Here is a 19164-nt window from a genome sequence, read left to right as displayed (position 1 = left end):
TAGACGGAGGAGAAGTCATTAGTCTGGGATTCGTAAGAAATCCAGTGCAAACTAAGGCTTTTTTTCCTTTCTTTTAGCTTTTTTTCTTTTTTCTTTTTTAGATGTACACATCGACTAAAAACTAAAAGCAATGATAAAAGCATGGGAACAGATATACAGATTCCTACTCGCTCTATTTTTAACTAACTGATCGCTTTTCAATGTCCCTGAACGATAAGGTTTTGCACAGTACTAGAAGTCACTCATATAAATTACACGTTGGAAGAGTCAAATAACAAACAGTCGATTCATTCGTTGGCCCCTCGGAGAGATGATGAGGAGGGCGAGCGCAAAAATTTGCAGGTTCAATTTAGTATTGCTCAGATTCAGATTCATCCAGAACTGCTTTTAAACATGTGCGTCTTTCTTTCCGCCTTTCTTTCAGGGATGTAACATCAAAACGTCTATTTTTGAAGCACCAAAGAATATAAAAATATGACCCTTTACTTTTTTTTTTTTTTTTTGGTCAAACATTTGATGACATTTTAATTCGTATAGTGCAGTTTAACGTAAGGAATCATAACTCAAGTTTATACGGTTATCTGATATGTGATGAAAACAAGCGTGCATTTACAAACTGAATGATAACTGGAGAAGGAAAACAAACAAAAACAAAAATAAAATTAAATTTAAAAAAAAACAAAAAAAAAAAACAAAAAACCCAAAACAACGTAACTGGCAGGTTTTGATGAATTCAGCCGGGAACACTGCAGTCAGACTTGCAATGCGTGGCTAAACGTAGTGACGTGATTATTTATTCCTAGTTACTTTCCATTTTTTCACCAAACATATCAAGACTTTAAAAAGAAAAACAAAAATAAACAGTACAACGTGTCAAGCATTGATCATTCAGGCACTCACAGTCTTATTTAAAGGGGTGAAATTTAGAACTTCCTGCTTAATTCAGCGTTCGAGATCATTCCAAGTGGTTTGATAGGAACCCGACGTCTGCTTTTGGCCTGAAAATGCATTTTAAAATCTATCCATTCGTTCATGGTGGAAGGACGCGTGCCGGGAAAAACAGGCCCCAAAGAAAACTTCATTTTCCAGATTTACCACTTTTTCACCAGCTGACAGCGTCGACATCGTGACCCCTGGTTTCCATCAGCAGCGCCGGCCCTCACGTTTCTCCACACACTTAAAAAAGAAGGTTCTTTCAGGGTTCTTTAGCAAAGAAAAAAGGTTATATATAGAACCACCAACACTCAAAAGAACCCTCTGCATAGCTGATGAGTTGTGTTGCATCATAAAAGCGTTTTTCAGATTGATGTAGAACGTGTTGTATATGGTTCTACATAGAACCTTTTGGTGCTGTATAGAACCCTTTTTAAAAAGGGTTCTATACAGCACCAAAAGGGTTTTTCTACTGTTATGCAAAGAACCATTTAATAATATAGGGTGTTCATATAGAACCGTTTTCTTTACTAAGGAACCCTTGAAGAACCATCTTTTTTTGAGCGCGTACAATCAAGCGTGTCGCATCAAACCACCCCGAACAGCGGCGCATCTCAAAGACTGAACTGTGTGGCGATTTGGAAAATTTGGTGGAGCTCCCCTTTAAAACGAGTGCGTGCCGAGACCCCAACACACAGGCCGAACATCATCCTGCTAACCGCACATCATGACGCACGTCCTGACGGACGTTAAAGAGCCGCTCCCCTCACTTTTTGTGCATCGTTTCGAGCTTCGTTGCATATACGTGTGTTTATTTGGCCAGACTGCCCGAAACCGGTAGAGTGATTTTATTCAGTTTAGAAACAGCTTTTAAAAAACAGTTTAAACTGTTCGTTCAATTGTATTTCCGCCAGTCCTTTGAGGTCTGGGCTGAATAAATTAGTCACTTAGGGATTTAAAAAACAAATGAAGAGAAGATAAAGGAGCACACTCACTGACAATTAAAGCTTATATCCACTCAAATGGTTTCTATCAAAATGTAAACCCCACTTTTATGTAAGCTAGTAAAAGGGAACTGAAGGTTCCGATCTTTTCTAAAAAAAAAAAAAAAAGAAAGAAAGAAAGAAAGAAAATAAAAAAAAATTCCTCAAGAATTCAAGACTTACAACTGAAACGTAGCACCAACGTGTTCTAAGTTCATGGCAAGTTTTGGGTCTCTAGACTCTGTGGTGCACTCATGAAGAGAAACGCGATAATGAAAGTGTACCCCAGACCGGAGGCTGGCCAAATTGCTGAAGTTGCCCTGGGATCGAAAAAAGTGCAGTCACAGTGATCTCGGGTGGCAGAGCCCCGTCTCCCAGCATGCCTCAGGGCCGGCCTAGTGGGGAGCCTCCAGCATCTCCATCAGGAACGTGTCGATGGGGGTGTCGCCGATCAGCTTGAAGAAGAAAAGGTGCTCCAGACACTTCAGGCCGATGGAGCGCAGCGCAGGCAGCCGGAGGAGGAGCTTAGCAAACCTAATTAAAAAAAAAAAAAAAAAAAATCAATAATCAATCAATCAATCAATTAATACTGATACACACTCCCTGATGGTCACTCCCATCCTCATTATATCACGTCTTTGACACAGTGCTGTCAATCACAGTGAGAAAAGACATTAAAAACATGGTTAAAACAAAAGCTTTAAAAGAGAAAATCAGTCAAATAAAAATGATTCGAATTTAATTAAATAATTATTATTTAGTTATTATTTTGTTATTAAATTTAACAACTGAACACCTAAATAAAAATGTAAAGTTAAAATTAGGCTAGAAAAGTGCCGTTTCAGAGGAAAAGGGCTGGAACTCCAAGTGAAACTCAGAGCTCCTCACAGTGGTGGTGATGGGAACCAGACGTCCCTCTAAAAGCTCCTCACAGTGGTGGTGATGGGAACCAGACGTCCCTCTAAAAGCTCCTCACAGTGGAGCTGATGGGAACCAGACGTCCCTCTAAAAGCTCCTCACAGTGGTGGTGATAGGAACCAGACGTCCCTCTAAAAGCTCCTACAGAAAGTTCCTACATGAGCTGGTTCTGAATTCACTGCCTGATGACTGAGACGCTGTTTTATGAGAGTTTAGAGAACTTCAACTCCATTCATGGTGGAGGGAGACATGCAGGGCGCTGTGCGGCAAAATAGTCCCCAAAGAAAACTCATTATTCCAGATTTTCCACTGTTTTCCATCATCAACATTCCATATAAGCTCAGAAGACTCGTGTAGGTTCTCTGGTGGTTCTGGATGGTAAATAAAGTGTCTATATCTGTGTTGTAGTCATGACGACACCTGGTTCCCATCACCACCACCGTAAGGACGTCTGAACCGTTTAACCCCAAACCCTCTGGACCTCTGATTACTCCTCACACTCTGAGGTCATACGAGATGTGACAGCTGAGCCCCCCGTGTGATATAAGGTGGAACTGCAGGTGAAGCAGCGGCGTTAAGGATCGTACCTGCCCTGCTGTTCGGGGTATTTCTGCCTGCAGTAGGCCTCCAGGGACGCATACACTCTCTCTCGCAGGAGCTCCACCTCGCTGGTGTTAGTCAAACCTTTGGCATCTAAGCAACAACATACCAAAATAGTCAATGTATTTATAAACACCCTACATGATGACAGCTGTGTTAGGATATCATCATTTAATTGCTCTTCCAAATAAATCCACAGCAAGCAAATCCAGCCAGCTACAGGAAGACATGGACTTTTCTGACCCTGACCGTCCAGCTCCACTGACCGTCCAGCTCCACTCTGTAGTTCTACAGTTACAGACTGTAGTCCATCTGTTTCTCTGATACTCTGTTACCCTGTTCTTCAGTGGTCAGGACCCCCATGGACCCTCACAGAGCAGGTACTGTTTGGGTGGTGGGTCATTCTCAGCACTGCAGTAACACTGATGTGGTGCTGGTGTGAGTGGATCAGACACAGCAGTGCCGCTGGAGGTTTTAAACACTGTGTCCACTCACTGTCCACTCTATTAGACACTCCTACCTTGTTGGTCCACCTTGTAGATGTAAAGTCAGAGACTGAGAATGACCCACCACCCAAACAGTACCTGCTCTGTGAGGGTCCATGGGGGTCCTGACCACTGAAGAACAGGGTAACAGAGTATCAGAGAAACAGATGGACTACAGTCTGTAACTGTAGAACTACAGAGGGGAGCTGAACGGTCAGTGGAGCTGATGAAGTGGACAATGAGCGGAGAAACAAGGTGGTCAGGATGTTCTGCCTGACCGGTGTATAATACAACATAACAGCTAGAACTTCTCAATACAAGACGCATCACAATATTTAATTTTTTTATTTTAAATTTTTACTGAGACTTTATCGAGAAGAAATTTGTCTTTGAATTGTGATGCGAAGAAAACTGATTATTCCAGATTTTTTCCATCATCAACACCTCATATAAACTCGTGTAGGTTCTCTGGTGGTTCTGGATAAATAAAGTGTGTGTGTGTGTGTGTGTGTGTGTGTGTGTGTGTGTGTGTGTGTGTGTGTGTGTGTGTGTATAATTGTGATGATAAATATCGTCATACTGCCCAGCCCTGATTTATATCGGGCCAATTTACATTGTAAAAATAATAATTTATAATAAAAACTGTAAACTCCTCAGTCAGTAAAGCTCCTCCTGATTGGATTATTGATCATATTGGTCGATATCATCGTCTACTGGAACTTTTCTCTCTTTAAAGTCGGCGTCGATGCTCTCAGCTAAAGCACAATATCAGGTGATCACTGTACCTGGGTTAAAGAGGACGATGGCCCGCAGACAGCCCAGCTCTGTCTTGTCCATTTGCATATCCCGCATCTTATTGACCAGCTCGGTTAACACCCTAAACACAACACGGATCAAAGGGAAACAGAGTCATGGATAAATAACGACACCAGTTCCACTTTAGGCTGGAAAGACGTCACACGATGCTGTGCATTCACACTTCTCCACTACAACCTATCCCACAATTCATCACCGCTGAATAGCCAGGTGCACTAGGGCGGCCAGACGTGTGTAGATGGTTACCTGTCGAATATGGCCCCCACCTCAGCGCTGTGCGCGCTCTCTCTGTGGAGACAAACACGTTAAGAACACGTTAAAAGATGAAAACGTCCGAAGTCAGAATGGATTAAACAGCAAACACAGGTAAACACGCCTATCTGAGCCGGGTGGGCGTGGCCTAATATTCTAATAGGCAGTGAGTGACAGCCCTCAGTCCGGCCTGCGAGGGCAACAGACCCGCTGTGTCCACTCACTCAACATCATCCAGCTCTGCTGTGGAGAACCTTAAAGATGGTTCCTATTCATTTTACAGCTGGATCTTCATACACGGAACGCTGGAGCGGCCGGGTGGAGACAGACACGGGCAAATCAATGTACTTGATTGATCAGTTATGCTCGCTAGCCTTGTCTTGACAATGTCTCCATCAGAAAGGTCACTGTGCAGTCGTCCTCAACCCCTCCCACCCTGCTGAGTCCAGTTCCACCACTTCGGGCTGGGCGATGATATTTTATTTTTCAGTTGTGATTTTGGTGCCCAATGATTAATCAATCACTGGGCGATTAATCGAATTTTATTTATAATATAATATTGGCTTCCAACAATTATGAAAACAAAATCAAGATAAAATCAATGCGTGGTGTTTCTACAGTCAATTAATCTCTATACTGACAAAATGAACTACTATGGATTAATTAAGCAGCTCCATAACTGCATTAAAGGGCTACCTGTCGAAGATGGCCTCCACCCCGGTGTTGTGGACGCTGTCTCTGGGCACGTGCAGACCAGCGGCCAGGAGGAGCCCGTCCTTCACCCCGATCGAGCGGTGAGAGAACGAGGCAATCAGGAGCTCATTCCACCCTGAGATACACAGACAGAGGAACTACATATGCTGAAGATACCTTAAATCCACTGCCACCTTAAATCCATTGCCACCTTAATACCTGGCTCACACAAACTCCTACACCTGTGCTACAGGGACCAGTAAGAAGTGCTGACAAATCCTACAAACTTCTCGCATTTATTTTTTTTGTCCACTCATCATGTTTCTATGGTTTTACATCCTTTTCTTTTGTGAAACAGTCCAGCCACAGCAAGCTGTCGGGTTTCTAAGATGATCCAGCAGTTGTGGAAGTGCAGTACTTCTCTACTCCTGGTAAAATACTCTAGAGTAAAAGCACAAAAGTACTAACTTGTGAATAAAAAGTATCTAAAATAAAAATGATCTTATAACAGTAGTTCATCCCACGTCTCCAGTCATTCAGATCCCCTTAAAAATAAATAATAAATTAAAAACTACAGAAAAAATAATAAAGCCCAAATACTTTTACTTTAGTACATCCACTAGCACATATTTCTGTTCCTCTACTCCAGCAGCAGTTTTCCCACAGTAAATCCGCTGTTTAACCGTAAGCTCTAGACATGCTGAACGTTCTCATTTAAGACCAAGATCTCGTTTGTGTTCTGTAAATTCTTTAAGTAATAAACGGGAAGTAAAGCAGCCCCAATGATTCACCCTGCGACTCAAAACCGTGAACAGATCCGGACCGCGTATTCCGATCCTTCTCTCGAGTCACGCTTAAAAAGGTGGTGCTTCGAGGTTTGTTTACTAGAGAAAAGGGTTCTATATAGAACCATGAACACTGAAGAAAAAAACCTATGCATGATTAAAGGGTCTCTGCATCGTGAAAGGGTTCTCCAGACTGATGGAATACATGCATGAATGCATTATAGACGGTTCTCTGCATGATTAAAGGGTCTCTGCATCGTGAAAGGGTTCTCCAGACTGATGGAATACATGCATGAATGCGTTATAGACGGTTCTCTGCATGATTAAAGGGTCTCTGCATCGTGAAAGGGTTCTCCAGACTGATGGAATACATGCATGAATGCGTTATAGACGGTTCTATATAGAACCTGTTAGAATTTCTATACAGCACCCAAAAGGGTTCTTCTATTGTTACAAACTTGACACTGCAGAAAAAGAAGAGCCGTTTTGGGTGCTGTGTAGAACCCTTTTCAAAAAGGTTCTACATAGAACCATTTTCTGTACTACAGAAACCCTGAAGCACCATCTTTTAAAGAGGGTAGTTTTTAGTGTATTTCGCTGTACTCCTGCTACTCGAGTACAGGGGTACCGTACCTCCACCTCCACCCCCCCCCCCGTACTGACTCGTTACCTGCTCGGAGCAGAACGACCTGGTCGTCCAGGGGCAGCTCGGAGAAGTGCGGGATGCGCTTGGCCCACTCCACCAGGCTGAACAGCTGTTTATCTGCTGCCTGGCAGATGTTGGTCACCGGATCGCTGGGCTGGAGGACAGAAAGGGCAGCAGGGTGAAGCTTCACACCAGAACTCGCCTTCATATCAGGGTCCACGTGCTTTTCAAACAGGAATTAGGGGCTGCAGGGTAACTGACAGCCTTTAACAGCCTAGAACACCACAGTTTCCCCCAACACTGCACTTAGAACGTTTAGGGCAGTCGTGGGCTGGAGGTCAGGGAACCGGCCCTGCGACCGGAAGGTCATCGGTTCGATCCCCAGAGCCGACAGTCCATGACTGAGGTGTCCTTGAGCAAGACACCTAACCCCCAACTGCTCCCCGGGCGCCGTGGATAGGGCTGCCCACCGCTCCAGGCAAGTGTGCTCACTGCCCCCTAGTGTGTGTGTGTGTGTGTGTGTGTGTGTGTGTGTGGAGTTTCACTTTAATACAGAGGTGAAATTTTCTCGTTGTGGGACTAATAAGGGTCACTTAGTCTTAGAGCGTTCGCCGGGCGGTTTAACAGCCAGAGGGCGATTCTGATTTCTAGTTGACTTTTGGGTCACTAGTGATGACCGCAAGACCTTCAGCCCATCGGGAAGCGCTGGACGATATGAAATTTTCATACATTACTTCGCTTTTCGTAAGGCAAATTATTCAGTAACTGCGATTTACTGCGGAAAGCCAAACATCTTACCTGCTCTTTGAATTTTAATTATTAATGCTCTAATTATTTTTACAGAGCAAAAAAAGTGGAAAATGGGTCAAAGTGTGAGTTCAGCTTCTTGTTTTACAGTTTTAAAACTACATCTCTGGGACTGGAAAGAAGAATGGAGCTTATAAAATCTGTAAAGTTATGACGCAAGGAACATGAGGAAATGTGCTATGGAACCTCCGGTGGTTCTAAGGAGTTCATCTCTGACCAGATTCGGCGACGCAGCCACCAAAACATCCACACACACAAACTCCCAGAGCACTGATTTGGTCCAGTAACGGCCCCTGACGGGACTCACAGAGCCGGTCCCGGAGCTGCCGTCAGAGTGCAGCTCGGTCTTCTGCTCCACAGCCGTCTCGGCTTCCAGGATCTTCTCCACAGGCATCTCCTCGTTGGCGGCAGAGGTGAACTCGTATTCCCCTTCGCGCTCCTTATTCCGCTGGCGCTCATCCTGAACAGCTGAGGACAAGAAGAGCACAAGATTCACTCCTTGTCAAACATAAAGAGGAGCACAGGGCAAACATGCGCCCTTTCAGGTCCAGTTCAGGTCAATTCTTCTCAATAGACCATCTAGCTTTCGTTCTGATTAAGCTGCTTTTGTCCAAAATGAACAGAGAATATGGAGAATTTGAGCAAAATCATGGTTTATAAATGTTTCAACATTTTAAGATTAAACATTACACTCAGTTTCTGGAGGTCAGGGAACCAGCCTGTGACCAGAAGGTCGCCGGTTTGATCCCCAGGGCCGACAGCACGTGACTGAGGCCCAACTGCTCCCCGGGCGCCGTGGATAAGGCTGCCCACCGCTCTGGGCAAGTGTGCTCACTGCTCCCTAGTGTGTGTGTGTGTTCACTAGTGTGTATGTGGTGTTTCACTGCCCGGATGGGGTAAATGCGGAGGTGGAATTTCCCCGTTTGTGGGACTAATAAGGGACTCTTAAAACTTAAGACGTTATGAACATTTCAACACTAAATCTTATTTATCGTTACATTTTTAAGAGCTTTTAAACTCGAGTTATAGGAGTTTAAAACAGCGCCTCGCCTTGGGGGGGCAAACAAACAAACAAACAAACAAACAAACAAAACAATCATGTACGAATAAAACACTGTACAATAAACCGTCCCGGCAACCGGCCCCAAAAGCACAAGCAGACTATAAATAGGCTCTACAACTGTTTTGTGGTTCTAGTGGACAAAAAAAAGTCCAGAACAATAAAAGGAAGAGCAGAAAGTTGCCTTGACAAACCGACCATGGATGCTGATCACTGTGAGGCGCGGTTTAGCAGTGCTGTCTAACCTGCTGGTGGATACTGGAAAGAAAAATGTGATGTTCTCCATTATTACAGAACACACCTTCCAAATGAATGGCCAGAAGAAGGAAACAGGAGACATGCCTTAAAATAAAAACGTAAACAAGTGAGCATGGACACATCTGAGATCTCCGCAGGGGCTATAGCACGGTGCTGGAGCCGGGCGGGTATTTCCCCACCCACGCAGGGCGCAGCCTCCATCGCTCCAACAGGCAGGCTGCCTTCAACCGCCTGTTGTCTTTAACTCAGCACGACCGCCCACAACGGGAGTCCGCTTCATAATAGAACGCAGGAACTCGGGCAGAGCTGGTGACGAGACCACACCCACGCGTGAAGAACGCCATCAGAAGACACTAAGGGTGCTTCCAAACGAGCCACCAACCGACAAAAGCCGCTCCGTTCCTGCCTTTGCCGTGTAAACGCGCTCTAACTGTATGTTAACCGCGTAGATCAGCTCTGCAGATCACACCTTCCTTCCAACGGTTTCATGGAAAACAAACCACGATGAGATAAAACGACGAGGTCCCTCAGACACAAAACCCAGAGCTGCACGAAACAGACAGGGCATGAAGTTCTGATACAGCCACGCACTGTGATAGCAATCTGCCTTCTGGTGCACGAAAGGGGAATTTAAAGGGGAATTCTACCAATTTTTCCCATAACTCAGTGTTTATGGTGTAATCAGAGAGACTCAGAGAGTTTGGTGTGAAGTGGTTCAGACGTCTTTACAGCGGTGGTGATGGGAACCAGGCGTCGCCATGACTACAACACAGATATAGACACTTTATTTACCATCCAGAACCACCAGAGAACCTACACGAGTCTTCTGAGCTTATATGGAATGTTGATGATGGAAAACAGTGGAAAATCTGGAATAATGAGTTTTCTTTGGGGACTATTTTGCCGCACAGCGCCCTGCATGTCTCCCTCCACCATGAATGGAGTTGAAGTTCTCTAAACTCTCATAAAACAGCGTCTCAGTCATCAGGCAGTGAATTCAGAACCAGTTCATGTAGGAACTTTCTGTAGGAGCTTTTAGAGGGACGCCTGGTTCCCATCACCACCACTGTGAGGAGCTTTTAGAGGGACGTCTGGTTCCTGTCACCACCACAGTGAGCGGCTCTGACTCGGTGAGCTTATCTAGAAACCAAACGGCTCTGATTACGTCTTAATTGTTTAATTATGCAGAAATTTAGAAAATCAGTGGAAATCCCCTTTGAAGAGCACATTCACCCTCAATCTCTGCTGATGTCTGTCTCCTCTGCGTCTGCTGATAAACTGATAAAACTCGGTCAGAAAAGCCGGATCCAAGCTTCTAGTGGGTTGTATTTTCTAAGAATGCAGATATTTGTGGTCATATGATCACAGAACATGTTGATAACACACGCGATAGAGCAGTGTGGCACAGCAATACAACCGTCTGACCACTCCGCCTGCGGGATCTGGCTCTTCTGACTTTGCCGTTTTCCCTCTCACTGTAGAGAGGATGGATCTGAAAAAGTGCCCAGCAAACGATGTTCTGTGCAGCCGTACTGGAGATGCTCACCTTCTCTCTTCATCCCCATCGCCAGGCACTTCTGGTAGCGGCAGTACTGGCAGCGATTGCGCTGGCGCTTGTCCACGAGGCACTCTTTGCTGTCTCTGCAAACGTAGCTCAGGTCCTTCCTCACTGTTCGCTTGAAGAAGCCCTTACAGCCCTCGCAGCTGTACACCCCGTAGTGCTTACCTGCAACAGTGGAGCACCTTCACTCATCGGTCAAGGAACGACACGCATGTGTGAGGAGATGTTCAGCATCTCTAATAAACTCTACAAACACGGACAAACGTATATTACCGTTCATTTTGGCTCAATCATCAAATACTCCCTGATCAAGCAGGACATCCTGACCACCTCCTCGTTTCTACGCTCACTGTCCACTGTATCAGCTCCACTGACCGTATAGTTCTGTTTTTCCATCTGTTCTTCAGTGGTCAGGACCCCCATGGACCCTCACAGAGCAGGTACTGTTTGGGTGGTGGGTCATTCTCAGCACTGCAGTAACACTGACGTAGTGGTGGTGTTAGTGTGTTGTGCTGGTGCGAGTGGATCAGACAGTTTTCAAACACTGTGTCCACTCACTGTCCACTCTATCAGACACTCCTACCTTGTCTAATAGACACACCACCACCACGTCAGTGTTACTGCAGTGCTGAGAATGACCCACCACCCAAACAGTACCTGCTCTGTGAGGGTCCATGGGGGTCCTGACCACTGAAGAACAGGGTAACAGAGTATCAGAGAAACAGATGGACTACAGTCTGTAACTGTAGAACTACAGAGTGCAGCTATACGGTCAGTGGAGCTGATAGAGTGGACAGTGAGTGTAGAAACGAGGAGGTGGTCAGGACGTCCTGCTCGATCGGTGAATAACGTTTATAAGGAAACAATAAAACGCGAGTAATCTACAGGCTTGGATTCAGCACAAATTCAGCTTTTCAACAATCCCAGTTATTAACGCCAACTTTCAATGTTTAAGATGAAAGGAATATGCAAATTTATAAGATCCTAAAAATTGGAAAAGCATTTTTTCCTCATTTTCATAAAAATAAATAACTAAATAAATAACATGCAGGAACATACGACACAGAGGAACTCACATAGCACATCATCAGAAAGATCAGCTTCTAGCTGAATTCTGAACATGAGGTTTACTGGCCTCTCAAAAGACGGTCAAGATTAAAGACACTGTGAAGATACTGTGAGGGCGTTAAATGATCTATAGATGATCTAGACCAATCAGATCCTACTAAACCTCTTACACTGTGACATCACAACCACGACATCCTGGCTGTCTGGGATTCAGGGGTCTAACCTCAAGACAGAAAAAAGTAGATACTCTGGTCTTCTGGTTAAAAAAGACTGAACCTTAATTGATCACAAATCACGATAAATCGCAGATGCAATATTAATCAGAAATATTGCAATTATTTTTATATTTTCCCCGAATTGTCCAGCCCTGCTATCCCACACCGTGAGCACAGTGATGCCGAGTGAACACCGCACATCAAGTGCTGCACCACGTCCAACTGGAAAGAACTAATTAACTAATTACCCTTGAACCACCACGCAGTCGTTCAGCGTTCTTTAAGCGCCCACGCTCAGAAAAGCGTACGGCGGCGTAATTTCTCGTTAACACCCGTTGCCCACTCCTACTGCACTCCTCGGGGGGACTGCAAGGCATTAAGTCTAGGCTAGCTGTAATTAACTATGTGGTATGTCTCCAGCAGGGCAATCTGAAACCTCCCCACCCAAATCACTCACCGGACGAGCGGTCTCCACAGATGGCACAGAGGCGTTTCTGGGACAGCATTGGCCCGGTGCCCCCTGAAGACTTCAGGCCAAATGGTGGCTTCACATCATCAGAGCTGCTGACAGCATGCAGCTCAGACATCGAGGAGTTAATCTAACAGCAGCAAGAGGGAAAAGAACAACCAAAATTAGGGGCCATCAGATCAGAAGCCAGATCTATCGGTATTCCGGACGACGGGTCGCAGGTTCAGGCTTCTGCTAAGCTGATAATGTCATAGTACGTTACATCCTCAGTACCGTGTCCTGCCTGTTCCGGATTTATGGATTTATTCACTGTACTGCTCTGCGCTTATGTTCCTGGAGGAACGTTGTTGCGTGTCACAGTGAACTCGTATAGAGCTCAAATGACATTAAAGCCTGACTCGACTCGACTCGACTTCAGACTTCACTCAGCCGAAGAAACGCTACCATGATCAACGGCAGGACGCCGTCTCCGATCTTCGCCTATTTTTCCGGAGTGTATCAAGTGGAGAAATGTTTGACTACTTTTCACGAGGTAACAACCCAGAAAAGAGAGCGAGTTACACGGAACCCGAACGCTGAGCTGAACAGTGGAACAGTTTTACTCCCATTTTAACAAACACTCAAAACGGTTAAATATGAATGCGCTGGCATCCCGTACGCTGTTCTCACCCATCAGAATACCATTACCGCTGTAGCTTTATGGGCCGGTAAATATAACGCAGAAGTGTGACGCTCAGATGTTTAAGGCACTTGTTAAGGTTTGCTAATGTTCACGCGGGCTGATTAAAAAGAACAGCAGCTCATGAAACGGGTCTCCATGGCTGAGCAGCTGCACACGGGTCTAAGGTCACCATGCGCAATGCCAAGCGTCGGCTGGAGGGGTGTAAAGCACCGCCACTGGGCTCTGGATCAGCGGAAAGAGTGACGAATCAGCTTCTCTGTCCGTCAGTCTGATGGATGAATCTGGGTTTGGTGGATGCCACGAGAACTCTACCTGCCGGAATGCACAGTAAAGTTTGGTGGAGGAGGGATGATGAGCTGGGGCTCACAAGTACATTTTACACAGTAAAGATGCCGTAAACAGCCCTAAAACCACGAACAGCGCAAGGGTTGCCTTCAAAAGAGGGTTCATGATATAAAGCGGTGAATGGAGTGTTTTAAAGGTATTTAAGTCACTGTAATCTTCAGCTCCTACAGTATGTGCTGAAAACGTGCCGGCCTGTTGCTGATGGCGTCTGTCTGTGTCAACTCTACGACGGCGGAGTAAACAAAGCACAAAAACACACGGCAAAGATCTGGCTTAACGTAACCGACACCTAATCCGCTTAAGCGTGCGCCTGGATCCGCGCCGATCTGGATCAGATCGGGACATCCCTACGAGACAATGAAGTGAATTTGGCAGATGTGTGGCAAACCTGTGGGTTGCTGAGGGGTCCGTAGCCCACCGAAGGAGTCCCAGGCACACCAGGAGAGCCAATGGACGAGCTGATGACGGACAGCGGCGAGTCCAGGGAGCTTACAGGGCTGCTGACGGCCGAGGTGGTGGGCGGCAAGGAGTTCATAGATGCAGACCAGGCTGACCAACTGAGAGGAGACTACAGGGCTTTGATGCTGCAGAGAGAGAGAGACAGACAGAATAAGTGAACTGGGCAGATATATCTGCTCGCAGGCTGGTTTATAAGACTTCAGCATCTCAGCAGTCACATACTTTAAAGGCCATACTACAGCTATTAAAAATGCCTCATAACCTAGTATAAAAAATACATCTGGACATCATCTTTCCCTGCATACAACTGCTCACATGTAACACTGGAACAAAACAACAACAGGTAGGTTTGCCGTAGAACGTCTGGCAACCCAGCGAGCCCGAACTCGAGCACTAAACCGGTCTAAAAACCTTTCAACACGTCCCTGTTTACCAACAAAGCCTCTACAAGCAGCCCCCGACGTCTAAAATCACTACTGTAGAAGAAAGGGCCTTCACTTCACGAAGCTGAAGTCGATTTTTCCCGTTCCACCTTAAACGGCGCAGCGCTCCGTTCTGCTGCGTGCGCCCCGATGCAGCCACCGCGCCGTTTAAGGTGGACCGGAAAAAATCGCCCCATAAGCCAACTTCAGCTAGCGAGCCAGCCACATTAACGACGCATTAAACTCTTAAAACTACGATTCTAAACACAAACCGGGCTGGAAAGGGAGAGCGGCCGAGACATTCGCGAGAGCGGACGGCCGCTGCCGGAGAGCAGCGCGGGCTAGCGGAGCCAATTACATTGTACGTAGATAGCTAAGGTAGCTAGCTTAGCTTATGCTACGCTAACGTTGTCACACGAACCCCAGAGGCGAGTTTAGGGGCGCCTTCTCGGGACGCGTCTCGTTTTCTGGGGATAAATCGCGGTCCGGAATCCCGCGACTGCGCTATTAAAGCGTAAAAACCCGCAAATATCCATAAAGACGCGGTTAGCCAGTTAGCTGTAGCGTTAGCATCCCGAGCTACGCGACCGGACCGCTCCGCTCCGGCGCCTCGGTTCGCCAGTTAGCGGACAAACCTGGCTTTAAAACCGCCGAACAACCGGGCGGGACGGCGAACAGGCGCCGGGATTCACCACAGAACCCAAGCAGAGAGGGAATAAACGAGCCTGTGAGTGCGGATATTTTACCAGCCAGGCAATTAGAAGTGAATGTTTTTGCATCCAGGCGAATACCTTGCTAGTCAGCCTCCTAGTGGACAGAGCGCGCCAGTTCACTTTCATCATAACAAACAAACAAACAAACAAACAAACTCAGGCAAAAGCCGTAATCACTAGAATTAGGCCATAAAAGTGGGGAGGAGCATTTCGACCCTTTCTCTCGCCTTTCTGAGGCCTTCACTGTGTTACATGCGTGTAAATGTACAAACTGTATGTGAGTAAATCGGCAGACCCGCTTAAACTATAGTGTGCCTGTAGGTAAGAATCCTACGGACTTAGTAAGGCGTGGGAATGAGATGATTAAGTCGTGCCCACGACTCAGTAAAGCCTAGGCTTGCTAAGTCATAGCCACGACTTAATCATCTCATTCCCACGCCTTACCAAGCCGTGGCCGTGCATTAGGATCACGTTCCCACGCGTTAATAAGGCGTGGCCACCCATTACTTTTATTTCTACAGGAGGTCACCAGCAGGGCTCCGTGGAATCCATAAGAATCCGTGTCATACATACATGCCTGATGCGATCCATATGACATGAAGCTGGTAAAATATGCCACACACGTATGAATATGAATCATATACATGATGCGTAGCTGAAATATACGTCTCATATTTGAAAAAAGGCCCATTTCAATTAAGTTTGGACAAAAATATGTGGACGCCCCTCCTAGTTATTGAGCTCAGGTGTTTCCGCGTGGTTCTCTGCATGGTGAAATGGTTCTCCAGATGTACTGGTTCTATAGAGCACCAGCATGTTCTTCTATTGTTACAAGCTTTACATCGTAACAGTCGCAGAACCCCTTTTTGGTGCTATTGCCAAAAGTATTCGGTCGTCTGGCTTCACACTCATATGAACTTGAGTAACATCCCATTCTTAATCCATAGGGTTTAATGTGATGTCGGCCCACCCTTTGCAGCTATAACAGCTTCAGCTCTTCTGGGAAGGCTTTCCACAAGGGTTAGGAGTGTTTATGGGAATTTCTGGCCGTTCTTCCAGAAGCTTATTTGTGAGGTCAGACACTGACGTTGGAACGAGAAGGCCTGGCTCACTCACATTGTCCAAAATCTCTTGGTGCTGAAGCTTTAAGAGTTCCTTTCACTGGAACTACTGCTCTAGAGTCCAGTGGCGGCGCTTTACACCACTGCATTCCACGCTGACCGCTCTGTCATTTTACGTGGCCGACCACTTCGTGGCTGAGTTGCGGTCGTTCCCAATCGCATCCACTTTGTTATAATGTGTTGCCCTGTGAGTGACATAACCTGTTTACCTTCATTCTCTGGGGGAAGCAGCAAGAAAAAGGTCAGCACGTAGGCCAGGAGTCGACAGGCTCCGCCGCGATACTACACCCAGAACAGAGAGGCCCGGTTCTGCACAGAGAACATGCGACACGCTCTCAGAGAACCTGAGTTCTCACATCAGCTTTTTATCACTCACACACACACACACACACACTCACACAAAACACACACACACACACAAAAACACACACACACTCACACACACACACACTCACACACACACACCCACCCCTTCTAAGTGCGTCTCAGAATGTTGAAGCACCATCCGATCCCACAGTAGATCCAACAGCAGAACCTACAGCGTCACAAAACGATGCACACAATGAAACCGCGGTGGCTGAATACAGAGACTGTACTGCCCCAAACAGCCGTAGCGTCCGAGATACAGCCAACGCAAAGGACTAGTGCGAGAACACAAGAACAACCAGAAGGCCATAACCTCATTTTTCTGTTCCGATGTGTAATATCATAATATCCTCTTTACCCAGCATTACTAAGAACCTCATCACAGGACCTGAACCTGTCGTGGGCTTTCATTCTAATAAACATGAACAAGGCCCCGGTTTTAAAGCGCATATGGAAGCTGAACTGCACGGAGCAGCTGTTTTTCGGTTCATTATTTCCATGACGTCACAAAAACCGACACATTTACTGGCCGTTTAGCCCCGCCTACTCAGACTGAAGTTATAGGGAACGTTTCAGCCTGAACGAGGCCAATCAGAATGGTGCTCATTTACATGCCTCTGCGTTCTGTGACTGTTTTTGTGCACACAGGCGTAGAGAAGCGTGGGAATCGTTCGTAATGCGCCCTTTTCCTCTGCCGTTACCTCAACCTCACTCATACGCACACATTCTCTCAGATGAGCTGGTTCTGGTGACGGAGAACCTAATGTGGAGTGAAGCAGTGAGGTACCGCAGGGAACGTCATGCGGACCTGGTGGCCGTTCTCCCCGAGCAGCAGCAGAAAAGTGTGGAGAAGAAAGCTAGGCCTCGTGTGGCTGGGCCTGCGCTACTCCTGCTCGTCTAACTTCTGGTTCTGGGTCGGAAACAGAGAGATGGGCTGCTACCAGAACTGGGCTCCGGGTCGCAGAACCGAGGGCCTGGACTGCGGCCTGGCCGGAGCGAAGGGATCTGACAGGGGGCACAGATGGGCGGGAAGGTCTCAGAGTGACAGGTCTGCTTCACGTGTGCTACGTGCCAAGCGTGCGGTGCTGGAGTTGTACCTTAGCACTGGAAGAGAAGGAAAGGTAAACAGAGAGCGAGACGGAGACGGACAATTGGAGAATGTAGTTAAACTGAATTTCACCGCTGCTGAATGTCGCAGTATGTTGTGTATTAAAGGAATTTTCCAGTGTTTTTACTCCTAATTTCTGTCCGCTGTGTCTGTCTCGTACAGTCGAACGCCGTAATAACACTCAAAACTCAAAACTATAGAAGTCAGATTCAGATTCAAAACGTCATAACATTCATTCCCTTAGAGGGCTGGATCAGCAAAATGTCTTTCAAAATTTCAGAATAATTCAGTCTTTGAGCTCAGAGTCATTCAAAGTGAAATGGCTCATTATAGAGAAACCTTCAGACTCGGACTTCTTTACAGTGGTGGTGATGGGAACCAGACGTCCCTCTAAAAGCTCCTCACAGTGGTGGTGATGGGAACCAGACGTCCCTCTAAAAGCTCCTACAGAAAGTTCCTACATGAACTGGTTCTGAATTCACTGCCTGATGACTGAGACGCTGTTTTATGAGAGTTTAGAGAACTTCAACTCCATTCATGGTGGAGGGAGACATGCAGGGCGCTGTGCGGCAAAATAGTCCCCAAAGAAAACTCATTATTCCAGATTTTCCACTGTTTTCCATCATCAACATTCCATATAAGCTCAGAAGACTCGTGTAGGTTCTCTGGTGGTTCTGGATGGTAAATAAAGTGTCTATATCTGTGTTGTAGTCATGGAGACGCCTGGTTCCCATCACCACCACTGTGAAGACGTCTGAACCGTTTCACACCAAACCCTCTGAATGAAATCTCAATGTTTGAATTGTGTGGAAATTTTGAAAAATCGGTGGACTTCCCCTTTAAAGCCACTCTAGCTGAACTGCATGGTCAGTAGTCCATGTGGTCATTCTCATAGAAATCTGATTACGCTTAGACAATGCAGGGGCTCATGGGAGACATATGGGAATGTAAATTAGCCGCCCAACGCGCCGTCAATCTGACCGCCGCTATTTGCATGTTGACATTGTCCCCCTGTGAGCTCCTCTCGGCTGACTCCCCCTTGACCCCCTCGAACCCACTCTCCATTCGCCTGACCTCACCTTCACTCCGCACTGAATGAGAGGGCCCAGGCTTAGCGCCCCCTCTTCAGAACTGAAGGATTCCCAGCAATACATCACTTTTATATCTGATTGTTATTACTAGGGGTGGGCGTGGCTTAAAAAGTTTAAACGTTTAAAAAAGAATGCTGAGTTCCCTTTTAGAACTGCAGTGGAACTTAGAACATCGTAGAACATCTGTCAGCACAGACACTACAAATGGGCTGGAATTGACTTATTGTAGGAATTTTGCATTCCACCTTAAATGGGACCGTTTCTTTCTAGCACCTTTGGCACCTTTGAAGGTGGAGTAGAACATTCTA

The 19164-nt window shown here is 46.3% G+C and overlaps 1 protein-coding gene across 3 annotated transcripts; it reads right to left on the bottom strand.

The window, feature by feature from the left end:
• Positions 1–1766: 1766 nt before the first annotated feature.
• On the bottom strand, positions 1767–15269 carry rxrbb (retinoid x receptor, beta b). 3 transcript variants are annotated; one of them, XM_017685357.2, is made up of 11 exons: positions 15249–15269; positions 13965–14160; positions 12538–12679; positions 10783–10962; positions 8226–8386; positions 7136–7265; positions 5684–5816; positions 4982–5023; positions 4705–4796; positions 3422–3527; positions 1767–2450 (listed from the first exon to the last, which is right to left on the bottom strand). In XM_017685357.2, exons 2-11 carry the CDS (start codon positions 14109–14111, stop codon positions 2312–2314), a joined length of 1272 nt encoding a protein of 423 aa, XP_017540846.1. In that variant the 5' UTR covers positions 14112–14160; positions 15249–15269; the 3' UTR covers positions 1767–2311. The 3 variants fall into 3 exon arrangements, with proteins under 3 accessions (XP_017540846.1, XP_017540843.1, XP_017540844.1); XM_017685354.2 differs by having other exon boundaries at positions 15204–15250; XM_017685355.2 differs by lacking the exon at positions 15249–15269 and adding an exon at positions 15093–15231.
• Between the last annotated feature and the right edge of the window lie 3895 nt (positions 15270–19164).

The sequence above is a fragment of the Pygocentrus nattereri genome, chromosome 3 (assembly GCF_015220715.1).
Source record: "Pygocentrus nattereri isolate fPygNat1 chromosome 3, fPygNat1.pri, whole genome shotgun sequence".
NCBI classification, from domain to species: Eukaryota; Metazoa; Chordata; class Actinopteri; order Characiformes; family Serrasalmidae; genus Pygocentrus; species Pygocentrus nattereri.
This window is presented reverse-complemented; position numbering and strand designations above follow the sequence as displayed.

Bases quoted from the DNA above. Each gene is read 5' to 3' on its own strand.
- rxrbb (XM_017685357.2), bottom strand. From the start codon at position 14,111: ATGAACTCCTTGCCGCCCACCACCTCGGCCGTCAGCAGCCCTGTAAGC. The intron at 5,817-7,135 runs GTAACGAGTCAG...TGTGTATCTCAG, and splicing joins GGTCGTTCTGCTCCGAGCAG to GGTGGAATGAGCTCCTGATT. The intron at 3,528-4,704 runs GTACAGTGATCA...GTTGTTGCTTAG, and splicing joins CATCGTCCTCTTTAACCCAG to ATGCCAAAGGTTTGACTAAC.